Source organism: Sturnira hondurensis, unplaced genomic scaffold (genome assembly GCF_014824575.4).
Source record: "Sturnira hondurensis isolate 20B ecotype Veracruz unplaced genomic scaffold, ASM1482457v3 Scaffold0003693, whole genome shotgun sequence".
Classification (NCBI taxonomy): Eukaryota; Metazoa; Chordata; class Mammalia; order Chiroptera; family Phyllostomidae; genus Sturnira; species Sturnira hondurensis.
This window is the reverse complement of record NW_028076324.1, coordinates 3,982,371-4,005,691: the sequence shown is the minus strand read 5'-3', so window position 1 is coordinate 4,005,691 and position 23,321 is coordinate 3,982,371. Positions and strand designations below refer to the sequence as shown.

General features: G+C 54.8%; 1 protein-coding gene across 1 annotated transcript in view; it reads right to left on the bottom strand.

Moving 5' to 3' along the window:
- LOC118984622 (XK-related protein 6-like) overlaps positions 1–23,321 on the bottom strand; it is a 70,765-nt gene that overhangs the window by 32,787 nt on the left and 14,657 nt on the right. Inside the window, exon 2 of the mRNA XM_037042758.1 lies at positions 5,575–5,678. Coding sequence (XP_036898653.1) covers positions 5,575–5,678 — 104 coding nt within the window. The remainder of the gene's footprint in view (positions 1–5,574; positions 5,679–23,321) is intronic.

Genomic DNA, 23,321 nt, shown 5'->3' with positions numbered 1-23,321 from the left:
TTCCCACCTGGACACAGAGTCAAGGGCATGCAGGTAGGAGCCGGGCCCAGCTCCCCACCACACGCCTCACTCCCTGCACACGTCAAATTACTCTCCCCCCCACCATGCCACCCTCCCATTCTACTGCCTCCTCAATATAGTAATAGCGCCCATTTATTGGCTCTTCCCTATGTGCCACGCGCAAGGTAAGCACTCAACAGGTATTAGGTCATTTAATCTAAAAGCCACGTAATTGCCTACAGATGAAGGAGCTGAAGCAAGAGGGCCCCCAAGGATGCAGCTACTGAGATTCACACCAGGGAGCCGAAATCCGGGGAGGGTGCTGCTAACTCCACACACTACACCCTCCGCTTCATTACCTTTCTCTCATTCCTTCCCTCTTCCCACCTCCTTGACTCTTTTCAACAACCCCATGACCGACTTGGAGTCAGTGGGTCCCCTCTCAAAGTTGTGAGGTGTTAGAACAGCCACTAACATTTTCCCTCATTTAGGCAGCCCGCCTTCCCCCATTCTATGCGGCAGCCTGGGCTGCTGCCCCTGCAGCCCATCTGTGAGCCCCATTTCACAGATTAGAAAATCAAGGCTCAAATTGGAAAACCACATTTTATCTGACTATGTCACATGCCTCTGTTACCCACCCTGGAGGACTCTCCCCTCCATTCTCACAGCATTTCAGGTAGCCCACCCTGTACTGGAGTCACACGTGGAGAGAGGTGTCTCTCCAGCTTAATTTTAAGCCCCAGGAGGGGCATCTGTACGCCCGGTGCCCCTGGCCCACCACGGCAGACATCCACTCGAAGGTGCTACAGTGAATTTAGCCCCTGGTCATATTTGACTAAGGGATGCCTGCAACCCTGGCCTCAAATACACGAAATCCATGTTCCCCAGAAAGACAAGCAGAACAGGGACAGGAGCTCAGTGAAAGCAGGAAAGATTTGGGTTGGACACAAGAGAAAACTTACCGACCAGCACGGCCGGATAACACCACTACAGGACAGGCTTTCCGTCCATCTGCGGGTAGTGCGGGAAGAGAGGAGCAAACCCACGGGGCGTCAGATCTCAGGACCTGCCTGTGCCCACTCAGCCCTAGTGGCTTATCACGGGCACCCAAACACTCATGGGACTGTACCCTGCATGCCCACCCGCAAGTCCCACCTGCGGACTCCCTTACAACCACTTGAAATGCAATGTACAGGTGGTTCAAGGGGGCCCCTGAGCCTGGCACAGCAGGAATTGTGCACTAATATAGCCCCCGGCTCTTTCTGAGTGTGAGAATGGACTCTAGAACCTTCCATCACTTGGAGGGCACTGGAAATACCCCTTCCCCCCACCCCCCTCGCACTCCAGCTGAGATGTCTTCAGCGTGAAGGAAGGTGGAGGGCCAGCTGCTGGCTCGGCCCCAGAGAGCAGCGCTTCAAATCGGAGCTATTTTTAGCCCTTCTCGCCAGCGTCCCTGACACCAGCTGAGCAGTGGTGGCGGGCTCGGGGCACACATCTGAGAGGGCAGGCACGAAATGCCATTTCTTTGCAGGGGGCCAGGGGGGAAAGCAGGGGAAGCACCATAAAGCTTCAGGGAAGGGAGGTGGCTGCCGTGGGTGTCACCCAGCAGTCATCCTGGACCCAGGGTTGTGGTGGCAGGATGGCCTAAGCATCCCTCGACATCTCAGGTTCAGGAGAGCAAAGGTGGGTGGGAGACATGCCACCTGCCCCTGCCTTGGGGGCCCGGCAGCATGGCACAGGGGGGCCCAGGCTGCTGCCCCTGCGCTGGGACTCCGCAAAAACCCTGATCAAAATGACTGGCACACGCTGGTAAACCTACATTTGGGAGAAATACTTTTTCTTCCCCATGTTAAGCTCCCAGAAGGACAGAGACCCAGTTTCTGGGCGCTGGTTTACCTTTACACACCGGGTGTGTGGCACTTGGTAGGCATTCGCTGTTTGTCCCACAAATGAATGAACCAATTGGGCAGCTCGTTAATACAATCCTTGAGCTCTGGAAAGTCCAGGCATTTATATTCCAAGCTCCCAGGGCAGGTGTGAAGAAAGCTTTCCTCTTCTCCAGGCTCAGGGTTGGGCCCACTCTCCCCTGGAGGCGCCAGAGCCCCGGCCCAGAGTTGCTCATGGGGGCCCCTTCCCTGCCCCCTCCCTCCCTCCCTCTTCCTCAAGCCCCACTCTGCCTGAGCCTGAGTCCCCAGTCCTGAGCAAGTACGTGCCCGTGTGAAATTCCACTTCTAGCCAGCCAAGCTCTTCGCAGCCAGGTGGGCAAGCACATCCCTGGGGCCGCCTTGTGCTTTTCTGGTTGGACTTGGGACCGTTGCCACACCTACAACAGGAAGGGCCATGCTGCTGTCCCCAGATTAAAGCTGAAGACTTCTGACAGCAGGCTCCGGGACCGGCATTGTCCTGCCTGTGTCCTGGTAGGCGATGTCCTAGGATTCAAGGCAACCCATGTCCACACAGCCTGCAGAGAACCAGGGAGGGGGGCTCCTCCTCAATGAAGGGAAGCATTGGTGGCAGTCAGGGTCACTCGTAACTTTGAGAGGGACCCACTGCCCCCAAGCAGAGTCACCAGCACTTTGCCAGGGACTTTCAATCTTGATAAACATACTAAAGTGAGCCTACCCAGCTCGGTGGCCTGTAAGGGTCCCTGGCATCAGGAAGACCTCCCTGTGCCTTTGTCACAAGCCTCAGGGGCAGGGTGTGGCTAAACCCGCCTGTCGTCTCCTTTCCAGCCCCTGGAGGATCTGTGGTGAGGGAAGCATCCAGGATGTTCAGGGGTTTGGCCGCCCACACTACCTCCTGGGGGTGAGGTGCCCCAGAGGGTTATTCTCTCAATGGGCCACCCATCCTTTCTATGTTCCCTAAACGTGTCCCTGTGAGACCCTCACGAGTGCTCTGCCACAGCAGTCCAGCCCTCTCCCAACCGTATTCACACACTCAACAGTCATAATTGAGCTCCTACTGCACATCCGGCCCTGCAGCCACACAGGAAACCCAGCCGTTCTCCGTGCCTGTCTTCCTCCAAATCCCACTGCCTCTGTCCGAGACTCCACCGGTCCTGATGGAAGATACCGTCACAGGATCAGAGCCACGAATAGTTCGTGTTCAGCATTTAGGCTCCAGAAACCACCTCCCAGCAACGTCCAGCAGTGAACACTGCCAATGGCGAGCCGCTGAGGAATCCCTGTGACGGGTCTGTCGTGTCCGCAAGGCTGTCCTGCTGCCACCATGTCCTGGCTGTGGCCTTGGGAGTGGCCTTCCCCACTATACTTTCTCCTTGGTGGGTTGAGCAAGTAAGACCGGATGAGCTCTCAGGTCCTGGCACAACACTGACTCTACAGGCCTTGTAGGGCCTGGTCTGTTGCCCAGAGACCTTTCCAGGTCACTGGTCACCCCTCGAGACTTGGGCTGTTGCTCCCAGAGCACATCCCATGCCCTGCCCCCCGCCTTGCTCACCCTGCAGGCCGCTTTCCTCCCAGGAGTGCAGCCTCCGCTCACCCAAGTCCCCTCTGTATTCAGGCCCCATCCCCGACCTGGGAAGCCAGACGTGTCATGTGTGCTGTTTCCTGGAGCTTCCCAGGCAAACAAGCTAGAAACAGAAATAGAAAGTGGCATCTAGTCGACTTTGCATTGTCCCAGCCAGGAGGCCAGTGACGTTTTCACACCGTAGAGCGCACCACGCACCGCCAGGCGATGAAAGGCTGGGCCCGCTCACCAACGCCCTGAGCAGCTCAGCCTCCAGGAAGGCTCCGAAAGTTAAACCCAAGAAAGGGCAGCAAAGGGCAGGCCTGGGCTCTCCCCGCACCCAGGCCAGGGTCCTGCTGCGTGAGCCTCACACTGATGCTCCTCTTTCCCAGACAGAGACCCCATTTGTTGTGGGGGCTACGAGGGAGCGGAGATGAGCACTGGGCTTTGAGTCAGGAAACAAGGGCCCCAGGGCCACCTTTACTGTGGACTGCCTTGGGGGTTGGGACTCCTTGCCCCTCTTGTCTGATCCCAGCCTCCAATCCGTAAAGCAAGGAACTGAGGGGTCATCTGTTACTTCCTCCCAAATCTTTAGTCTTGAAGGGGCAGACATGTGGACTCTGTCACTGTCCATGCCCTGTGGTGACCTGGGGCGGGGGGTGGGGTGTGAAGCAGAGTCTGGCTCAGGGCACCTGCCAGGTCAGGCGGCAGCACCCATCCCCGGCCCGCCCCAGGCGGGGTGGAGAACACACACTGGGGTGCGGTGACTGCACAGTTCGCTCTGCCTCTCTGCTCCTGTGCGCTCTTCCTCCGACCTGCTTCAGACGCCGCTCCGACTCTTCCTCACCGCCTTCCTGAAGTTCTAACCGGGTGATCGTGTTTCTCCCGCCCAATCAGAGCGGGAAGCAGGGCCTGCATGGCAGCCCTGAGTGCTCAGCTGGAAGCTCAGAGCCAGCCCTGGGCCCAATCTCCTCCCCAGGGCTCTGACCTCCTATTCTTGTAGCTGAGAGGGCATAGCCATTCACAGGACAGTCACCTGAATGGAGGGCAGCGAGGCTTCCCAGGTGCCGGGCTTGGAGCCAGGCGCTGGTCTCCCCCACCCCCACAATCTCCCCTCACATCTAACAGGGAGACAGGCAAGTGCACGGTCACCTGTGACACTCCCTTCATGCTCTAAATGGGCCAGAGTTTGTGAACAGAGTGCATCTATGGCTACCCCACTTTATACATGAGGACACTGAGGCAACTGGGCACTAAATAAATCATCCAAGGATGCAGAGTCAAGGGCCAGAGCCTGTGGACTATGCTGTCTCCCAAAGTATACGGGGCTCTGAGATCACACGGAAGCTCCTAACCAGATGGGGGAGGGTAAGGAGGGTTCCAGGTGAAGCCTGAGCATTATCTCAGTCAAGAGAACAATTCTGCAGCCACGAGCCCCCCTCTCCCCCTCAAGCCTGACTTGACTCAGGGTGCCAGAGGCTGAGCCCATGGCCCGTCCCACGTGGCCCCCTCCTGGCTCTTTCTAATGAAAAATAACCCATGGTGTTAAGACTAGAAGCTTTCTGAGGTCAGACACTGGGTCGGCCTCACCTTTCCATCTTCTCCAGCCCAGAATAAATGAATAAGTGGGCACATGGATGCATGCATGGTAGGTGGTTGGAAGAAAAGGTGGCTGGGGCCAAAGGGTATGAAAGGTGAGAGGGAGGAACCGCTTCAGAGCAGGGGAAGGTGGGATTCCACTTCTCCCTGAAGATGGCCATAGCCTGGCCAGAGGGTACAAAGGGCTCATCGCTCTCAGCTCCCAACCTCCACTAGGGCCTACACAGGGTGCCCACCTGAAGCCAGCGTGAGGCAGGGCACCCCCCAGCCCAAGCCCAAGCTCCCAGACACCTCATCTGCCAGGAGCTCCTAAGGCCAAAAGGCAGCAAACGCTCTCCTAGAAGCCTAGGGCAGAGAGCGCCCGCCCTGTGCCTGCAGCCCCGAGATGGCCAGCACCACATCAGCAACTTGAGCCTCAATCGCTCCATCCAGCAAATGGGGATAAAGGTGTCTCGTGGATTCTCTTTCAACTCCCTACAGGCGCAAGTGAAGAAAGCGGTATGTCCATACAGCAAGCGGTCTTCGTCCAGGAACACAGAACAGGAAGAGAGAGCCTGGTCTCCTCCCTCGACAGAGAGCGCTGAATAATTCATGAAGTCATGCCTCCGCACAGTCTGCAGAATTTGAGAGGGCAAGAGCAAATGATACAGCTGGCCAGCACCAGACCCTCCTCCACTCGCTGGCCACACTATCCCCCTGCCAAGGTCGCCCACGAGTAATTGCTGAGCATTTTCTGAGGCAGGCAGTTCATTGGAAGTATCTCCCATGCCATCACTTTTAACCCTCACGTCGCCCCTCCAGGCAGGTAGCTGTGGCGTCCTATGGGTGAGCAACCTGAGGTGTGGTGGTTCCAGCGGAGCTGTTCTTCAGGACGGCCCCTCTCTCTGCAGATCTATGCCCCATACAGCCTATGTGGGTCATGTGCATTGCCTCACTTAACAGGACCTGTGAGGCAGGTTCTGTCACAGCCCCATCTTACAGATGAAGAAACTGAGGCACAAAGGAGTCAAGTAACTTGCCTAAGGTCTCACATGTGGTAGGCAGCAGAGTTGGAAGATAAACCTGAGCTATGTGGCTCTGTTTCCCTGACAGATACCCATGAAGATGCCAGGATCATGGGAATAAGCTACCTTGGGTCTCCCCTTTTATAGGGAAGAAAGCGGGGTGCAGAGAAATGTGTCCGAGGCTCGCTGTGACGGAGGTGGATGAGATCCAGGTCCATAGATCCTGGCGTCCTCTGCTGCACTGGGCACGTGCCCTTTCTGGGCAGCCCAGCATGCCCACCTCAGTGTGAGGATGCCGTGTCAGAATGCTGGGAGAAACACAGTGGCCAGGCAGTGCTTCCCTTGGGGCCAGGCCCTGCACAGATCCATGGTCATCCTCACAGGCTTGGGGGCCTAACTGACTCCCCAGGAAGCAGATGGCACCAGGACTCTGGGAGGTTATCGTTCCCACCTTACTGCACCCATCCCTTTCCAGCTAGTGGCATCCCTGGGGCTCATCTCCCTTCCCCACCAACTGTAAGCTCCAGGGGAACAGTGGTCCCATTTCCATCCTTGTAACCCTGCAGCAACCAGCCCAGACGGTGGCAGGCACACAGCAGGCGTTGGCTGGCACTGGCTGAATGGGGTGACTGGGTCATCTCTGCAGGCTTCCCGGTTAGGGCTCGAGTCTCTGCCAGCTGTCAGCAGCTTCCATTGGATGCACACGGCTTGGACCTCTCCAGAGCTGAGTGAGACCTCCCAGCTTCGGCTGCCCCTGGGGAGAGCTCCACTGGGCAAAGCCAGAGACCGAAGCCACATTTGTCTGTGAGCAACAGGCCCCGCCAGGCCAGCGAGGTCAGAGCAGGGACAGCTGAGACTCCGAAGTTTCAGGGAGCCCTGGAGAGGAAATGGGGCTCCTGTCTCACGAGTCACCACCCTCCAGGCCCCCCTAAGGCACCCCCTCTCAACACATCCTAAGTCAAACCCATCCTCTCTCCTTTTGTTCATGCCCTGCCAACAACTAAGTCCTCGTTCTCCAAGACCCAGACAAAACAACATCTCTGGGAGTCCACCCTGACCCCTCCCCATCTCTGCTCCCGTGGGGAGAGGGCAGTGCCCCTCCTCCGTCCCTTCTCCACCAGCACCTGTTACCGTGGCACTCAGCACACTGTAATGTGGTCATCATCTTGTACTTAGTGTTTGGTTTTCCCCTTGGCCTCATTCACAAGACCATGAACTCCTAGGACAAGGACTTGTCCACACAGGGCTGGACTCATGGCGGGTACTCAGTTTACTTCTGTGAATGAAAGAGTGAGTGGTCACTAAATTAGCAGACGGATGAGACTGTGGGCTGCCCGCAGAGAAAACGCTGGGAAAGTCACCCACTTGATCAAGGTGGTCTTTCTTTCCCACACAGCTCAGCAAGACTCCTCCCACCCCTGCCGGGGATGCCCAGGGGCTGACCCGGAGCTGGCTCCCCATTCTTGGCCCCTCCCTCATCCCACAAGGTCAGGACTCCATGCTCCTCAAATCTCTCCTGTCACAGAGGAGAAAAATTGGTCAAGTTAATTCACACCAAGATGAGAGTGACTTAAGTGAGTATCTCTCCAAGCAAGGGAGATAAATGCTTAAAATAAAAGGATGGGGTGGGGGGTTCCTGGCACTGGCATTTCAGACAACACAATGGGCTCCCCCAGAGTGCAGACCCCCCACTCCTTCTTCTACGGGAAAGAACGGCCTTGCCCTGCTCTCACAAGGTCAAGGCAGAGAAAAGTCGGTCTGAGCAGCCACAAAACCCATCCTTGGACCCCAAAGATACACTTTTCTCCCAACCAGACAGAGCAACCAAGGGGTGCACCTCGTTGCACTTTCCCGTTTCTCCTCGCCTTGGACTCCGTGATGCAGATAAGGTGGGCACCATTGTTCCCCTTTACGGAGGACCCTGAGCTGTGAGAGTGTGACTTTCGGGATTTCAACCACAGAGACATTGGAAGTCAGGCAGAGTAGCCCAGACCGGTCTTCGTGGGGTCCCCAAAACCACCCTGCACAGCCACAGATGTCCTGTTCGCTCTCCCCGGCTTCATCCATCAGAGTCACATTGCCATACTGTCATCCTGTTTACAGGAAAGTCACTCCAGAAATGTCTGCCTTGGAGTCTGTCACGGGCTGAACTGTGTCCCCTCCAAAGTCATATGTTCAAGTCCTTGCCCCTGGACTGGGACTGCATTACTTGGTGATAGAATCTTTAAAGAGGTAAGCTGAGGTCACGTGGGTGGGCCCTAATCCACATGATGGGCGTCCTTATAAGAAGAGGAGATTAGGACACAGATATACATACACTAACGGACAACCATATGAGGACACAGTGAAGAGGTCACTATTATGGACTAAACTGCCCTCCCCAATGTCAGGTGTTGAAGCCCAAACCCCCACTGTGACTGTATTTGGGGGTAGGGCATTTAAGGAGGTGATTAAGATTAAACGAGCTCATCAGGGTGGGACCCTAACCCGACAGGATTGGCATCCTTGTAAGAAGAGGAAGAGACACCAGAGATCTGTCCCTCTGTGCACACACGGACAGAAGGTAGTTGTTTACAAGCCAGGCAGACAGGCTTCAGCAGAAACAAACCCTGCCAGCACCCTGACCTTGGACCTCCAGTCTGTGCAACTAGGAGAAGGTGAGTTTCTGTTGTGTAAGCTCCCAGCCTGTGCTCCTTTGTTATGGAAGTGCTTGAAAACCGAGTCCTAGGACCATCCACGGAGAAAGACGTCTCCACTGATAAATCCAGCAAATAGTTGCTGCAGGCAACCCAGGCCTTATGGCCATCTGACAGGGGTGGGGAGGGAGCAGAGTGTGGGTGGAGAGATTCTGAACCTGGGGTTCAAGTTCTGATCCCCTTCCTGCTGTTAGATAGCCACTAAACTTTTGACTTAAGCCAAATGAGGTACACATCTTGTCTCACTTTGCAAGAACAACAGAAAGTTGGAGTAGACTGGGCAGGAATCCAACTCTTTCCTTCACAAAGAAAATTGAGGCCAAGAGAGAGATGTCTGGTGGTAGTTTGTCCCCAGGTGTCTTGGCTCCTCACCGCCCTGCATTTTTCCTGCCGTCTTGCTGTCTTCCCTAATGGGTCCTCTCCTGCGGCCAAGGGTTGCTGGTGGGAAGGGTGCAGAAAAGAGAGCTGAGGCCACTGAGTAACTTTCCCCATTTGCCTAGGGCTGGCCCTGGGGAGGAAACCCCAGAACCTTCCTCTGTGGCCTGGGGGCTAGAGTACCTCCCTCACCCCAGTGGCCATTTACTGGGCTTCAGTCTCCTTACTTCCTGCCCAGCCTGAGATGTCCTGCTGGGTGGAGGGTGGGAGTGATGTTCATGACTTGCCCTGCTTCTAGCCCTGCCTCAGCCCGTCTTCTCTGCCCTGCGATGCCAGCTCCACCCATCCTACAAAACGGACCAAGCCTGCCCCACACACTCAGGAGGGGATCCTTACTGAGGCAGAGTTCACCCTGAGGTGGGAGAGGCTGAAGGGCCTGAACTCTGACCTGAGAGCCCCGCCGATTGTCAGCAGTGAGGGACACTCAAGGCATAAGGGCAAGTGATCTCTTGCCACCCCCGCGGTTCAGATGCCCGGTGTGAGCCTCTACAAGCCCCTGAGAATTGGGAGCCTGTAGCCTCGAGCAGAGATTTCCAAAAGAAACTCAGCAGGGGAGGGCTGAGAAAAGACTTCACAGGGATCACAGCCAATAATCAAGGCAAAATGGCTGCAGCCCCTCGCACCTCACACCCCACCCTCCACCCCAGTGGCTGGTGGGGAGAGAGAGATGGGACTAGGACTGGGACTAGGAAACTGCCTTCGGCTTCCCAGACACAGGGAAGGTCTCTCTCCTATCTGTAACCCCATCAGAAGTAAGGATCTATTCTCATCTTACAGGTTCTTTGACTCCCTGGGGCCCACAGCTGGGCCTCTGCCTGGAAGGAGCTTCAGGAAGACCCGAGGTCCAGGGCACCCCCCTGCCCCACTCACTGTCCTTACCAGTGACAGGATCCCAGTGCCTGGGGGATTAAGTGTTAACGTCTGACTGTCTCCCAGGAGACAAGACAGGCAAGACCCCAGACGCTGATGCACAACCGCCGGCAGGAAGGGAAAATGAGGGGACCGCACAACAGATGGAGACTTCACCTGCCCAGATCCGCCAGTCCCCTGCTCCAATGCCCGGTCTCACTCCGTACAGCATGTTCCCACGCCTCCCCACCAGGTTGGTGGTAGACTTCACCCTACCCCGGGGGGCCTCCCCTTCCCCCTCAGAACCAGCCAGACTGGGGACGGACGGGGTGGGGGTGGGGGTGGGAATCCATGCAGATCAGAACTGGTTGTTTTTGGTCCAAGAACTTGAACTAAACCTAATCAAGAACCAACCAGTATACTCAATCTCAGAATGATTCCCAATATTAGTACTCTTTTTGTAAACTAATTGTTAACGGTTAAAACAATCTAGTGATTTATAGTTAGATTTGTAAGTAAACATTGACATTTTCTAAGTCTGCTAAACTGAAACAAAAAGAGGAAACCCACAGGGATTTGGGGAGTGCTCTGTGATTCTAGTTGTGCGCTGTGCAACCTTAGGTAAGTCACATGCCCCCTCTGGGCCTCAGCTTCCCTTACTGGTGTCACCCTAGATGTAACGGCTCTTACTGCTGTTTATCTACTCCCTGAATTTCAACAGAGTCCCCAAATGGACTCCGTGTAGCCCTTCCATGAGGTTTGGTTCTCCGTCTGGAGAGGAACCAAGGCAAGTCGTCTGGAAAAGGAATGTTCTGTATGTGCCATCTGTGAGGAGCCTGGGAAACAGAGGACTGAACCCTGGGACTCGGGGAGCCTGCTGACTCTTTGGAGCCGGCACTAATGTAATTATGTGATTAAGACGTTCATTGGTTTTCACTGTGCTTCATTTGGTTAAATCAAAAGTGCCAACGAGCTGCCCGGTGGGTGACAGTGTTCTCCCAGGAGGGCCCAAGTAGAGCTGTTCTGGGCAGGGGTCGTTCTGACATCCGGATGCCCTCTGGCAAGGCGGGCAGCTCAGGAGGCTGTGGTCACGGGGGAAGGCGCGCGCTCGCTCCTGTCGGGGGTGGAAGTCATAGAAGCTGTGGGTGGAAAGGCCCATGTCCGTCACCTGTGCCGGCGTTCTCCTTTTCCAGATGGAGAAGCAGGCCTGGGTCACTGGCTGGGCAGGCGGTGCCCGTGTGTGCCTGTGGTTTCTCCTCTCTGAAGAGAGTGACTCACTCCTTCTCCATCCTAAGGAACGAGGAGCTCAGCCGAGGACGTCACAGAGAGTCGGAGGACCTCTGCAGGGGGAAGCAGGTGGAACAAAGGTGTGGAGGGTAATTACCATCAGGGTTATCCAGCCCTGGGGGTCGGGCAGCGAGGCCTAGAGCATCACTGCTTTTAGGGAACGGGCCCCTCCTTCTGTGCAAAAGCACTGTCTACACTTGAACAGGAACACATTGAGCCTGGGAATGTGGCCCAACCTGCCTGGGAACTGGAGGACACCCTTCTTCAGGGCTCCCGCTGCCAGTGGTAGGGCACAGATGCCTGCGTTCCAGCCGCCTCTCCTGGGTCCTGTACTGTGCCTGCTCTCGGGCCCCCCACGTGGGGTCGCGCAGAGATGACAGTGCGGCTTTCCCCACTCTCCAGGTCGGCCAAAGGGATTCTCTGACCTTCCCCTCCTCCATTCTGGAGCGAGTTCTGAAACCCCAGAAGTGCGAAAGCAACTGGCTTCCCTCTGCAGCCACACTGCAGAAAAGTCTGCACTTTTTCTCTGTAGCCCCATGGGGCTGGGGGAGGGCAGGCAGGAGCAATAGGTAGACTTCAGGGGGAGACCGGTTGTGCCCAGTGTCTTAGCTCGGCCGCCTGCTGCTGTAACAGCGTTTGCACAACCCTGAAAGTGAGGACCTCCTTAACGTGGGCATCCTGCGACTGGCCTGCCCCGCCCTAGCCCAGGTCTTCAACCTGCCCCTGGTCCAGAATGCCTCCTGGTGGAACGCATAGAGGCTGTCTACTAGGCAGGCGCATTCAGGGTGGGTTCGGGAATGTCTCCTGCAGGATGGCCGGAGAACCCTCAAGCCCACTCATTAACCCACGAACCCCAGGCAGTGTTAGAGGCCCCTGCCTGGGGCGAGCCGAGGCTGTTCCTTTGATCAGGGAATGCTCCCACCTCTCCGCTGAGGGGAAGAAAATGGAAACTCAGCGAATCCCCACTGTGGGTTGGGCTGTCTGCCACTCTCGCACAGTTATCTTATTTGGTCCCTGACACAGCCCAGCAAGGGAGGGTCTCACTTTACAGATAAGGTGGGCTGTCATGGGAACTGTCCAAGGTCACACAGACCCGGAACCTCAGGTCAGACACCCAAGCCAGCCACCTCAAGGTCCCAAGGCCCGAATTTTCACTCATTCTCTCACGTCCGCATCTCCTCATCCATTCACTCCTTCAATGAATACTATCCAAGGGCCTGTGGTGTGGCAGGAGCTGCTCTAGGAGCTTGAGATGCGCCTCGCATCCCCATGGTGGGCCAGGCAGAACCACGCAGGCCAGCTTGAAGAAAACAAAGCTAGCTTTGACCAGTGTGGCTCAGTCGGCTGGGCGTCATCCTGCAGACCAAAGTCACCGGGTCAATTCCCAGTCAGGGCACACGCCTGGGTTGCTTCACGTACGAGAGCCAACTGATGGATGTTTCTCTCACAAGATGTTTCTTTCCCTCTTTCTCCCTCCCTTCCCCCTCTCTAAAAAATAAATTAATTAAAAAAATACACAGATATCAACCATAAAAAAAAGAATTAAAAAACAGGGTGATATGACAGGGGGTGACCAAGGGCATGGCCAGATTGGACTGGCCAGTCAGGAAGGCCTTTCTGAGGAAGGAACTGCTGTCCTGAGAAGTGAATGACAGCCAGCCAGCCACTCAGAGTTCTAGGATAACAGTACTTGGGACAGTGGGCAGGGTGAGGACCTAGATGGGGAGGAGGAGTGTAGGGTATAGACTGAGATTGGTGAATGGGGGACAGCAAACGACATCTCACACAAGGTCAGAGAGGAAAGCAAGGCAGGCTGATGAGCCCCTAAGAAATTTTTTAAGTACAGAGGGAAGCCCCTGATAAGACTTAACCAGAAAAGTGTATGTAAGATCCAGTTTCCCAATGAAGTTCACTCTGGCTTTTGTGTCCGGACAAGCAGGAAGTTGGGAGGCCTCGGAGTAGGCAGCTGGCAGTCCTCCGAGCAGGAGAGGACAGTGGCTTGAATGAGGGTGGTCGAGGGGAAGTGGAGAGAAGTCGACGACACTGAGTGGCCTTTAGACAGGGAGCTGCGTGACTTCCCGGCTGACTGGTGAGGGGCTGGTGGGAGAAACCGGAACCAGGAGTGGGACTCGCCGTGAGCCAGAATCCAGACACCAGTCCGACACAGAGTGAGACAGCATTGTCCAATGAGTGGGTGAATGAAGAGAATCGTTCCTTGGGGCTAGAAGGTCACTGACTCGGACCCACCCGATGGAGGATGTATGTGGCTCTGAGAGGGAGGCAACTGAGGCCCAAGATAGGAAAACCAGAAATGTGCACTCCGGTTTGCTCCTTTCTACCTTTTTTATGGGAGGCTATGGTCACTTCATTTCCCCACAATTCCCCTGTTCTTCTACTGGGAGGGAGTGCTCCTGCTGTCCTGGGGATGTCCCAAGAGAGAAGGAAGGCCAGTGACTGTGGCTGGACTTTTCAGCACCTGAGGGGCCCCAGCAAATGGTAGGGGAGCATTCAGTGTTCACGAGACACAGAGGCATGTCTAATTATACACCACCTTTTTAGGGTAAAAGCTATCCCTTTTATTCAGGGGGAGAGCATTAAGCACCTTCTCCCTCAAAGTGCTGGTCTTACTGCGAGCTATTCTTTGAAGTACAATGAAAGAGGCCTTGGTCTAATCACGTCTTTGGTGGGGGTGCCAGAGTCGGGAGGAGGGGCGCCTCCTGAGAGCTCGAGGGGACTTATTTTCAGTCTTTTTTTAAGAGGTAAGAAAATGCAAACCCTAAGTAGGCTTAAATGCTTTTTCCCAAAGCATAATATTATCATACAATGGAGAGGTTATTAAATCACATAATACAACTCAGTTCTGTAGCCAGCTCTGGGTGATAGAATCGAGAAGTGTTTCCGAAGCCCCCAGAGCCTCGGCCCAATCTGTGGCCGTGGGGCTTGGGGTCGGGCTGCTGTGAACCTGAGAGGGACGCGCCCGGGTGCTCTGACAGGGAGAAGGACTTTACCACCTCCTGCTGGACCTGTGACCAGGGGGAATTTTCTCTAGAGGGTGCATTTCTGCTTCTGTTTTACATTGTGCAACTTTAGAACCTGGTTAGAAGGGGGATTTGACTCAATTATCTCTTTTACCTCCCCTCCTCCATGTTCAGGTTGGCATTCTGGCTCATCTGTTTTTGAAGCAAGACAAGATCTTAGTTTTGGACCCTGTCCAGACTTCGAAGGAGTGACTGTCCTTTGAGCCTCAGCACCCTCACCAGTCACCCTGCATCCGCACTGAGCCCGATGGCAGCAGGCTGAATACCCAGTCTAGCCGCTGCTACTCTGCTCAGCCCTCCAGTGGCCACCAGCACTTGCAGAGTCCCACCCAGCCACTTGACAAAGTGGCCCCTGCTTCTGCCCTGACCTTCCCCACCCCGCCCCCTCGCTCACTGGCTCCCACCAGCTGGATTGGGTCAGCTCCTGCCTCAGGGCCTTTGCTTTAGTGGTCCATCTCCCTGCAGTGATTCAGATCCCAGCTCACAGCTAGGTGCCATTGGGTAAGTGAAAGAACCTCTCTGAAGCCATCGTCTGCATGTCGCTAAGGCAGGCGACATGACCCCCACCTCAGAGGGTGGTTGTGAGGAATGTGTGAGCTGTAGAGCACAGACAAACGATTTGATTCGATAAGCCCCAGCATTCTGCCATCTCCTGCTGTAGCACACCCCCAAATTTCTGTGGCTGCAGGACTGGGGGTGGTGCAAGAGCCCAAAGGGCCTGGAGGTACCCCCTGGTGGGGTACTGCCAGCCAATGGCAGTCCACAAACTGAAAGACGTCCTCAGGCCACAGCTTCAGCTCAGAGGACCACATGGGGTCTGTGACCTCAGAGAACCTTCTCCTGGGGGCCCTGGGGTACAGGTACCCCCCTAGCCTACCTCCCCAGGGCAGGGGCTGCCTACAACCTCTGTGTATACTGGGAGATACACTGCATGGAGAGGCGGCTGTGGGAAATAATGAACAGTTACTTCTATAAAACCTATACTCTCAACACCCTCCTGAAGCTTCCAGAACACTTGTCCCCTCAGTGCCTAACTCAGGACTGAACCTCAGACCTGGAGGCTCAAAACCACGGAGAGACTAGAGGTGCCCAGGCGCAGGACCCCAGGTTTTCCACATTCATGGGTGAGAACAATGGCGACACTAACCACTCCCTACATGGAACCCAGTTCACCGGGAGCATGTAGGGACACATACATACCTTGGTCATTTCAGTCCAGGAAATGACACTTCAATCTTCACAAGCCATTTGGGCAACATCTTCTTTGTCTTGAAAATAAAAGGAAACCCTAGTAATTGCCATGAGAAGTCTCCCAACAAGCCACTCCTGCCTGTCACCGTGGCCTGCCTCCGCAGGAAGCTGGCTGCCCAGCCCAGGCCAGCACTGGCCAAGGCCACGCCCAGCATCCCCTCCACTTCTCCAGCAGGTAGAGCTTGGGTCCTGTGCTGCTACCAGACCTGCTCCCTGATGCCAAAGGGATGAGCCCGGCTGCAGTCTGCGGCGTTCTCTGAAGCCCCATTCCCGGCACGTGGCCCACACCCACGGACCGCATTCTGACTCAGTTTCCCTGACCTACAGTACTCCAGGGCCCTGCGGAACCAGGAACCTGCACTGTGAAAAACCTTGCTTATAGTTTTCCAAGTCTCTTTCTGCTCTTTGTCTCCTTCCCTTCCCTCTTCCCTGAAGGCACTGGCCAAGGGCCACCGGCTGGTTGGGACACCCCCAGCCAAGCTGCTGGCTGTGCTCTCAGTTGTCCACTGTGGAAACCACATTGCCAAAGCCCCAGATCCACATGCAAGCAAGCTCTGGCCTCATGGATGGCACATCCCTGGGTCCTGTGGACACATGTCCGCCCTAAGTCCTTCCTTCCGAGTTCTGAGAAAGCCCACAGTGGCTCAGCTGTGTTCCGAAGCAGGCGCCGCCCAGGGGCACGGCTCCGGGTTAGTGTACCCCCTTGTGCTGCAGGGGGAACGGAGCTACAATGAAAGGCTAGGCTCCCCGCCACACCAGGTCCTCTGAGCGCTCCGAGGGTACACATTCCTAGGTGAGGAACTATCTGGGGGCACCTGTCCATCTGGTCGGCTGTTCACCACGGGCCCAACACAGCACCTGGGGCACGCACACCAGTCTATGTCACGAACACTGGTAGGAGGATATGTGGACACGGTGACGCTTCTGGCTTTCCAGTCACTTTACATGATTATCTCAGGCATTCAGGGGCCCCGTGGGAGCATTTCCAGATTACTCTTTCCAGAAGGAAAACCAAGACAGCAAACAGCTCACTTGAGACTTCAAGGGGGTGAGGGCTTGGTGCCTGGAAGCACCATCTCTCTCTCCAGCACCACTTCTCTCTCCAGCAGCTACAGGGTGTTGCCGGGGCAACAGACGGCTGTCTGACAGGACTCGGCAATTTAACTCTTACTCCACACAAAACACAAAAGTGAGAACGGTTTAGCAGATGTTCTTGCTTCCGACAGCTCAAGAGACAGAGAGAAGCTCGTGTGGCATCTGGTCTGAGCGAGTAAAGGCATTTCCGACTCCCACGTGGCGCTGTCTCACACCCAGCAGGTGTGGGCTGCTGGGTTCCGCGGGGATCCAAGAATGGCCCTCAACATCCCAAACGCTGGGATCTCACAGGGGCACCAAACTCGCCTTTCAGGCAGGGCCAAGGAGACTGAGCTGAGATTCTTTCTAGGTGCAACAGTGCCCAGCGGTCTTCAGGATGGCCCTCAAGCTTCAGCGTGCACCAGATTACAGGCAGCGGGGGTGCTGCTAAAACAGATTCCTGGGCCCCACCTTCAGAGTTTCAGGCTCAGCGTGCCAGTGGTGGGACCCAAGAATGACCATATCTAACAAGTTATGAAAGGATGCTGATCCTGCCAGTCCAGGGACCACCCTTTGAGACCACCAGTGTAGGTAGCCTTGCCACTCAAAACGGGGTCTTGTACCAGTAGGGTCAGTACCACCTAGACATTTGCTACGAATGCAAGTTCTCAGGCCCTGCCCTCCGAACTCTGGCATGGAATCTCTGTTCTTTCTGGCACCCGGGCCTTCCAGGCTTCAGCAGACCTGGCCCATGATTCTTGTGCACAGTGATGTTTGAGAGGCACTGGGCTAGGACAGCAGTTCTCAAACCTTCACTGTGTGGCAGAATCCCCCAGAGAACATTCCGAGGGTCCAGGCTGCCCTCCAATCTCTGGGGTAGAGTGCAGGCAGGCCTCTGTCATATGTCAAGCTCCCCAGGTGATTACAATGCACAGCCAAGCCTGAGAACCACTGATCTGGAGCCCGGTTATACCAGTGGCTTCAGCCGCCCGCCAGAGCTGGTTAAAACTGCAGAATCTTGGGCCCTACCTCTGCTGCACCAGAGTCTGCACTTCAGTGAGATCCCTAAGTGTTTGGTATGAACAGTCAAGTTCAAGTTCCACTGGTCTAGAGACCCCAGCTGCTCGCATCTACTGGTAGTATGACCTATGAACAAAGCGTCCATCTTCTCTGAGCCTCAGTTTATTCTTCTGTAGAATAGGGTCACTACATAAGCCAGGAAAGCATGCATTCCTCATATGGTTGCAAGATCACTGAGACTACATTTGAGGTGCCTCATTGCAGGAGCTTGATAAGTTTCCATGGGAACAGTTCCAGACCCCCAGAGGGCACCAACTGGCACCCCTAAGCCTTCCCAAACTGCCTGGGTCCCCTCTGGTCTAAGGTTGTTACTCCTTAAAGCTCAGCCAGGAGGCTGGAGCTGGAAAGGCTGGGGTGGCCCACCCTGCAGGAGGGGGAGCCTGAGACCAGCTCAGAGATGCCAAGAGCAGGCAGACAGGCCCTGAAGCTGGGAACAGGGATGTGACCACAGGAAGAGGGAAGGTTGAGAAGAGGTGGGAGAGGCAGGTCCAAAGTAGCAGCAAGGAGCGAAGGCATGGCTAGCTTGGCACAAACAGGCAAATGTGGGATTTCAGGCCTCATTCCTTTTCCAGAAGGCTCCTGCACTCCTGCTGGGTTGGAGTGGGGCTCATGCCCTGGCCAGACAGTGCACTGATGGTCAGAGACCTGGCCCAGAGCCCCCTACCCCACTCGGAGCACAGCCCCAAGGGCAGCCCAGGCAGGGAACACCCCAGCCTCCCACCTCCCTGAGCCCGGCTCAGAGGCATTCTGCTGCCCCCCAGAGGCCGGCCTGTGGCTTGGGAGGGTCCTTCTGTTGCTCCATATCTGGTCTCCTTGGGACCCTAGTGCTCGAGAGGGTGGCAGGATTGCTCCCTGCCTGGCCTTGCAGCTCAGGCTTGGCTTCCCTCCTCCCCCCTGCCCGCTGAAGGGAACATGCAGTCACAGACCAGACACAGCTCCCCCACTGCAGATGAAGAACAGAGAGCCTATCATTCAATCAGTGAATAAAGAAATGAAGAAACAAAACTCACAGTTCTCTTTCAGTGCCTGCAGCGCTAGACTCTTCCATCTGCTCTCTAGATCCTGTCCCTGCTCTGTGCCCCAGGGGGCCGACCTGTGTGGACCACATCTGCGGTCCCCGCTGCCCACTCAGGGCTAGAGGTGGAAACAGCTCCACGCCGCTCCGGGCTCCCTCCAGATGCTGCACTGGTGCTTGGTGCTCTGCCTGAAGTCTGCCCACGTCTTTACTCAGTCCTCCCCGTTACCAGCTTTAAGGGGTCATTATTTCCCTGCCTGACACACCAGGCAGATGAGAAAGAGAAAAGAGATGGAGGAGTGTGAGGAAAGGAAAACAGGGGGATGGTGAAGAAGAACATAAGGGAATGGCACAGAGAAGAAAGCAGGAGTGAGAAGGAAAGACTCCACCCCCAGCCTGGGGTTCGAGCGGACACTGGGCTGGCTGTGGGGGCTCCGGCACCTTCTGAGGCCACTGCACACCCCTCAGCCTGCTGGCTTGCCCTCCAGTGGCTCCTCTTCTCTACGATGAAAACTGCTTTATTTTTTGCTATCCTTTATTTTTAACTTCAATTTTAATATGTTAAATGAAGACCTATTTTCCACCTATAGGTTGAAATTAAAAGTAAAGGGGCAAAACAAAACAAAAAACCTGAGGCTTTGGAAATATCCTTATGAGTTTAGAGCGGCAGGTCCCAAACTACAGTGCGCCAGAATCACACCCTTGGGGCCCCAACAACAGTCCTGCTGCTCAGAAACCACCTGTAGCTCCTCTTGTGTCCTAGGTCAGCGCTGGGCCTTGATATCGGGGTTTTCACATGCACCCCAGGGCTCCTAAAACAGGGGTTCCCACATGCCACTTTGAGAAGCTCTGGCCTAGGCACATGCACCCCAGCCTCTCAAGAACACGCCTGCGGATTTGTCATCTCCTTGTACTTGGAGGTGGTCCAGACTCTCAGAAATCATGTTTGAATTTTTGCAAAGCAAGCAGAGCCTGGTTAAAGATGTTGCCTGGTAGAATCCAAAGGAACTCAGTCCTGGCCTGGTAACTCAGTTGCTTGGAGCATCTTCCTGTGCACCAAAGAGCCTCAGCTTCTTCTGTCAAAGTGGTCTGTGACTGCTCAACCTGGGGAGATTCCAGGGGCTGAGCCAATAACTGCAGGGGACCAGGCCTCCAGCTGCCACATGCTGGCCCACAGTCCCCTCAGCTTCCCTGGGAGGGACAGTCCTGGGGGAGGGAGTGTGACAGCTGCCCCCCCCCCACCATCTCCCACTCATGAGGAGGCCACAGAACCACTTCTCCCAGCAAAAAGACACAGTAGCCTCTTGGTGGACTGCTGTCCCCCAGCTCTCCCCAATGTCAGGCTCAAACAAAGTTGCAATGAAAAGCAAACAACAGCTAAGCACCGTATTTACAACCTTTGTCCTCTGAGTGGGCCAAAACCACAGCACTTTCCCTCTGCGGGAGAGTTCCCCTGCCCACGCCCACTGGGCTCAGGAAAGCAGCTGGAAGAAGAATTACCACTCTGCCCAGGTCCACGCCCACGCCCACGGCACAGTGCCTGTGCCCTTGCTGATCTGCGGGATCCTCTGCAGCCAGAGGTGAGAGGAAGACACAGTTCCCATGAGCTTTTCAATAACAGGGGAAGCACAGCCTCCTGCAGGAGCACTGGCCAGGGAGTCAGCAGGCCGGGACTCAAATCCCAGCCCTGCAGAGGGTTGGTCAGGAGCTGACGGCCAGTCAGATGGTTTCCCCTCAGGCTTGGTTACCTCCACAGTGCTCTGCTCTGAGAAATGTGGGTTTGAAGCCCTGCCCTGCCACAGGGACCATCAATCTCTGTGACTCCCTTATAGGAAACATGACGGTGTCTGCACTGGCCCCCAGCTCTGTGGGAGGACCTACGAGGTCATGAAGAAAAACTGTATTTGTTGAATGAGTGAATAGAAGTAAACGGGCCAGCAAAGGGCCTGGTATGGTCTTCCTTCCCTTCCCCTACTGTCCTGTATAATGGCAGAGGCTCCATGAGTGGGAAACTGCCACAGGAAAGCTAAGGGTCACAGAGAGCCAGGGGACCTCAAGCAGCACCTGGTCCAGTCCCTATTTGCAGGATAAGAAGCCACTAGCCACAGGAGAACACCCAGGACAACCTCTGGCTCCCTCCCGGTCACGTTAGGGGCCACCCGTATGTGCTTCTGCCTCCAAAGAACTGTGAGCAGCTTTCAGACACGATCCTGAATTCCTTTACCCAGTAAACGGTCCTGGGGTCTGTTAGGCGCCTGACAGTGGGTACACGAGAATGGAGGAGAGACCCTGCCTTCAGGAGTTCCAGCTCCACAGGCCAGAAAGAGAATGGCCCAGCCTGCATCTCATTCCTCTCTTATTCTTGTGCCCAGGGCAGAAGAGCGCCCAGTGAGATCTTGTTGAATGAATGAACAATCACAAAGCCAATGAAGTGGCTTTAGTGGCTTTCTTATTCCCAAGATAGCTCATCACTCACTTCCTCACTCTTTGTCTCTGTCTCTGTGTCCCTGTGTCTGTCTGTCTGTCTCTCTCTCAGACCAGGCTTCCTAGGACAATTTTTTCAATGAACTAATTTGAAAATTAATGCCTCCAGAACTGACACAGCCTCCCCGAAGGCAGAACACATCTGGCCATCCGACGGCCAGTTTACTGGAGGGCTCACGGAACCAGGATCGAATGTGTGGATGCAGGAAGTGGTCACAACTAAGCGCGCTGCCCTCAGCACCGAGGCTTGCAGACCCCAAGGCAGGCCATTCCTCACTTGCACGTCTCACGTGCGCCACTACGTCACTGAGGCCGGCGCCACAAGACATTGACTGACACCCAAGGTCTGCGGATGTCCCCCAAAAGGAAATGGACTCCGAAAGGGTCAAGTGACACACCCCAAATCACAAAGGTAGTAAGATGGTATGAGTTCACATCCAGGACCCAAAATCAAGAACTGGTGCCTCTGGGTCTGTTGTACCCCCACGCAACACTGCCCCCTCATGGCCGTCCAGAGAATGAGGATAAATTATCCACGCCACTGTTCAGGTTAAGAAACAAAGGAATTTTTCCCATCTTTTCCACCAACCAATGTCACCCCAAGAAATTCAATAAAAACAAGAGAATTTCTAATAATCCAAACAGTCTGCCAGTGGGCCTTGGGAGATACTGGGTCCCCATTACTGGAGAAACTTGGGATGAGACTAAGTAACAACCCTGGATTAGATTTAAATATGTAACAACGGATGCTGTACAAACATCAGCAAAACAGCCCCAGTAGCCTGCAACAACCAGGACAGCTGGACCCGTGCACCCCAAATTTATTGTCACTTTTGTCACCGCTCAGAGAGCATGAGTGCTAATGTCCCTCTGATGTTAAGGGGTCTATAATTGAGGTTCTTGGGTGGGGGCAGCGAAGGGTCATGGTAAGCGATGTGGTTTTGAAATGAGTAAGTGAATGAGGAAAGATACTGAACCTCTGTGCCTGGGGACGACACTGACCGCCTGAGTTTGGGTAAGGATTAGATGGGCTGATTTTTTTATATTGCCATCAGAGAGCACAGGAGGCCCTCAGCTAATGGCAGCTGTCATTCCAGCAGCTGGTGCTGCTGTGAGCGGTGACTTCAAGACACGGCACTTTGGAGCAGAAACTGCCACCCACGTCCCTCCAACTTCTGGGTTCTGCTCTTTCAACTCCGCGTCTGAAACCCAAGGGTCCACCTTCCTGAGCCTCCTTTCCATTTCTTAGAGGGAGCGGAGGAAACGAAAGGGGCTGGCCCCTAGGTCCTGGTACCGCCGAGGGTCCCTATAACATGCAATGACATTCCAGCCCTTCCCCTGCTACCCCTCTAAACCTTAGCTCACCAGGTTCAGAACAGATTTATAGAAAAGAATAGATTCATTGCCTGATATGCATATTTAATGACCTTCAAAGATAGCTCATAAATACGCCATGCAATTTATTGGTATTTAATGTTATACATTAATTAATAATTTTTAGTCATCTACCATTTGCCAATTTGAAAAAAGTTAATATAACATTCAATAACTCTTGTCAAGACTTAATAAATTCCCATGGATTTATACATCTTGTGAAATGCACTCTGCTTCAAACAAATTAAATAAGGCATATGGTAGGGTGTGGGGGAGAGGGTGCACAATTTTTTAGAGACAAATTTCATAGGGAACAGGTATATTTTATCCCTTGAACTTTTGATCAAGAACCTTACATATTCTCTTCCCCCCCGCCAAAAAATACACAGGCACCCCAGACCCCAGACACCCTGCTCACGGCAGCTATTCTAGATCCATTGTTAGCCTCTGACCTCAACGCAGAAGGAAATGAGGTTCCTCTCTCTTCCTGCCAAGCTCTGTCCTCAGCTGTCCCCTTTCCTGTCATCAGTTCTTTGCATGAACAAAGGTGGCTATCCTCAGCCTCAGCCACTCTCTCCACATGAAAAGCCCACATCCTCAGTCCTGATCCCAGATGACTGGGGCTTCTCCACTGGAACCTATGCCTCAAGCCCAGCATGTCGGGGCTGCT